The sequence below is a fragment of the Sinocyclocheilus grahami genome, unplaced genomic scaffold (assembly GCF_001515645.1).
Source record: "Sinocyclocheilus grahami isolate Dianchi unplaced genomic scaffold, SAMN03320097.WGS_v1.1 scaffold12382.1, whole genome shotgun sequence".
Lineage (NCBI taxonomy): Eukaryota > Metazoa > Chordata > Actinopteri > Cypriniformes > Cyprinidae > Sinocyclocheilus > Sinocyclocheilus grahami.
In genome coordinates, this window is record NW_015514388.1 from 1 (window position 1) to 498 (window position 498).

At 46.8% G+C, this 498-nt stretch overlaps 1 protein-coding gene across 1 annotated transcript in view; it reads left to right on the plus strand.

The window, feature by feature from the left end:
• Positions 1–7: 7 nt before the first annotated feature.
• The window catches only part of LOC107578863 (excitatory amino acid transporter 2-like), a gene marked incomplete at both ends in the record, with an annotated part of 5,840 nt that continues 5,349 nt past the window's right edge, over positions 8–498 (plus strand). Inside the window, one exon of the mRNA XM_016264768.1 lies at positions 8–280. Coding sequence (XP_016120254.1) covers positions 8–280 — 273 coding nt within the window. The remainder of the gene's footprint in view (positions 281–498) is intronic.

Sequence of the window (498 nt, forward strand, 5' to 3'; positions counted from 1 at the left end):
TCTCTCTTTTTCCCTCTGTCTCGCAGGCCTGGCCGGTCTGGATGCTCGCTCCAGTGGAAGAATGGGCTCCAGAGCAATGGTGTACTACATGTCCACCACAGTAATAGCTGCTGTTCTAGGTGTCATCCTGGTGCTTGGAATACACCCTGGGAACCCAAAACTCAGGTCCGGTCAGGTCAGCTCCGCCCCCAAGAACCAAGAAGTCAGCAGTATGGATGCCTTTCTGGATCTGATCCGAAACCTTTTCCCAGAGAACCTGGTCCAGGCCTGTTTTCAACAGGTAAAAATTGTGCTTGTGCTTTGAAAAGTTTTAAATGTAATCACAAGATCACCCAGTATGCACTTGGGGTCAGTGGTTTACCATGAAACCGGGTCCCGCCCACAATCTGATGACTTGTGGGTGATTTTTTTTCTCTCTCTCTTCAGGACTTTTCTCTTTATTTGGGCTCTGTTGAAACATTTTTTGTCTGCTTTTTGCATTTCTGTTGTTTAGAAAAT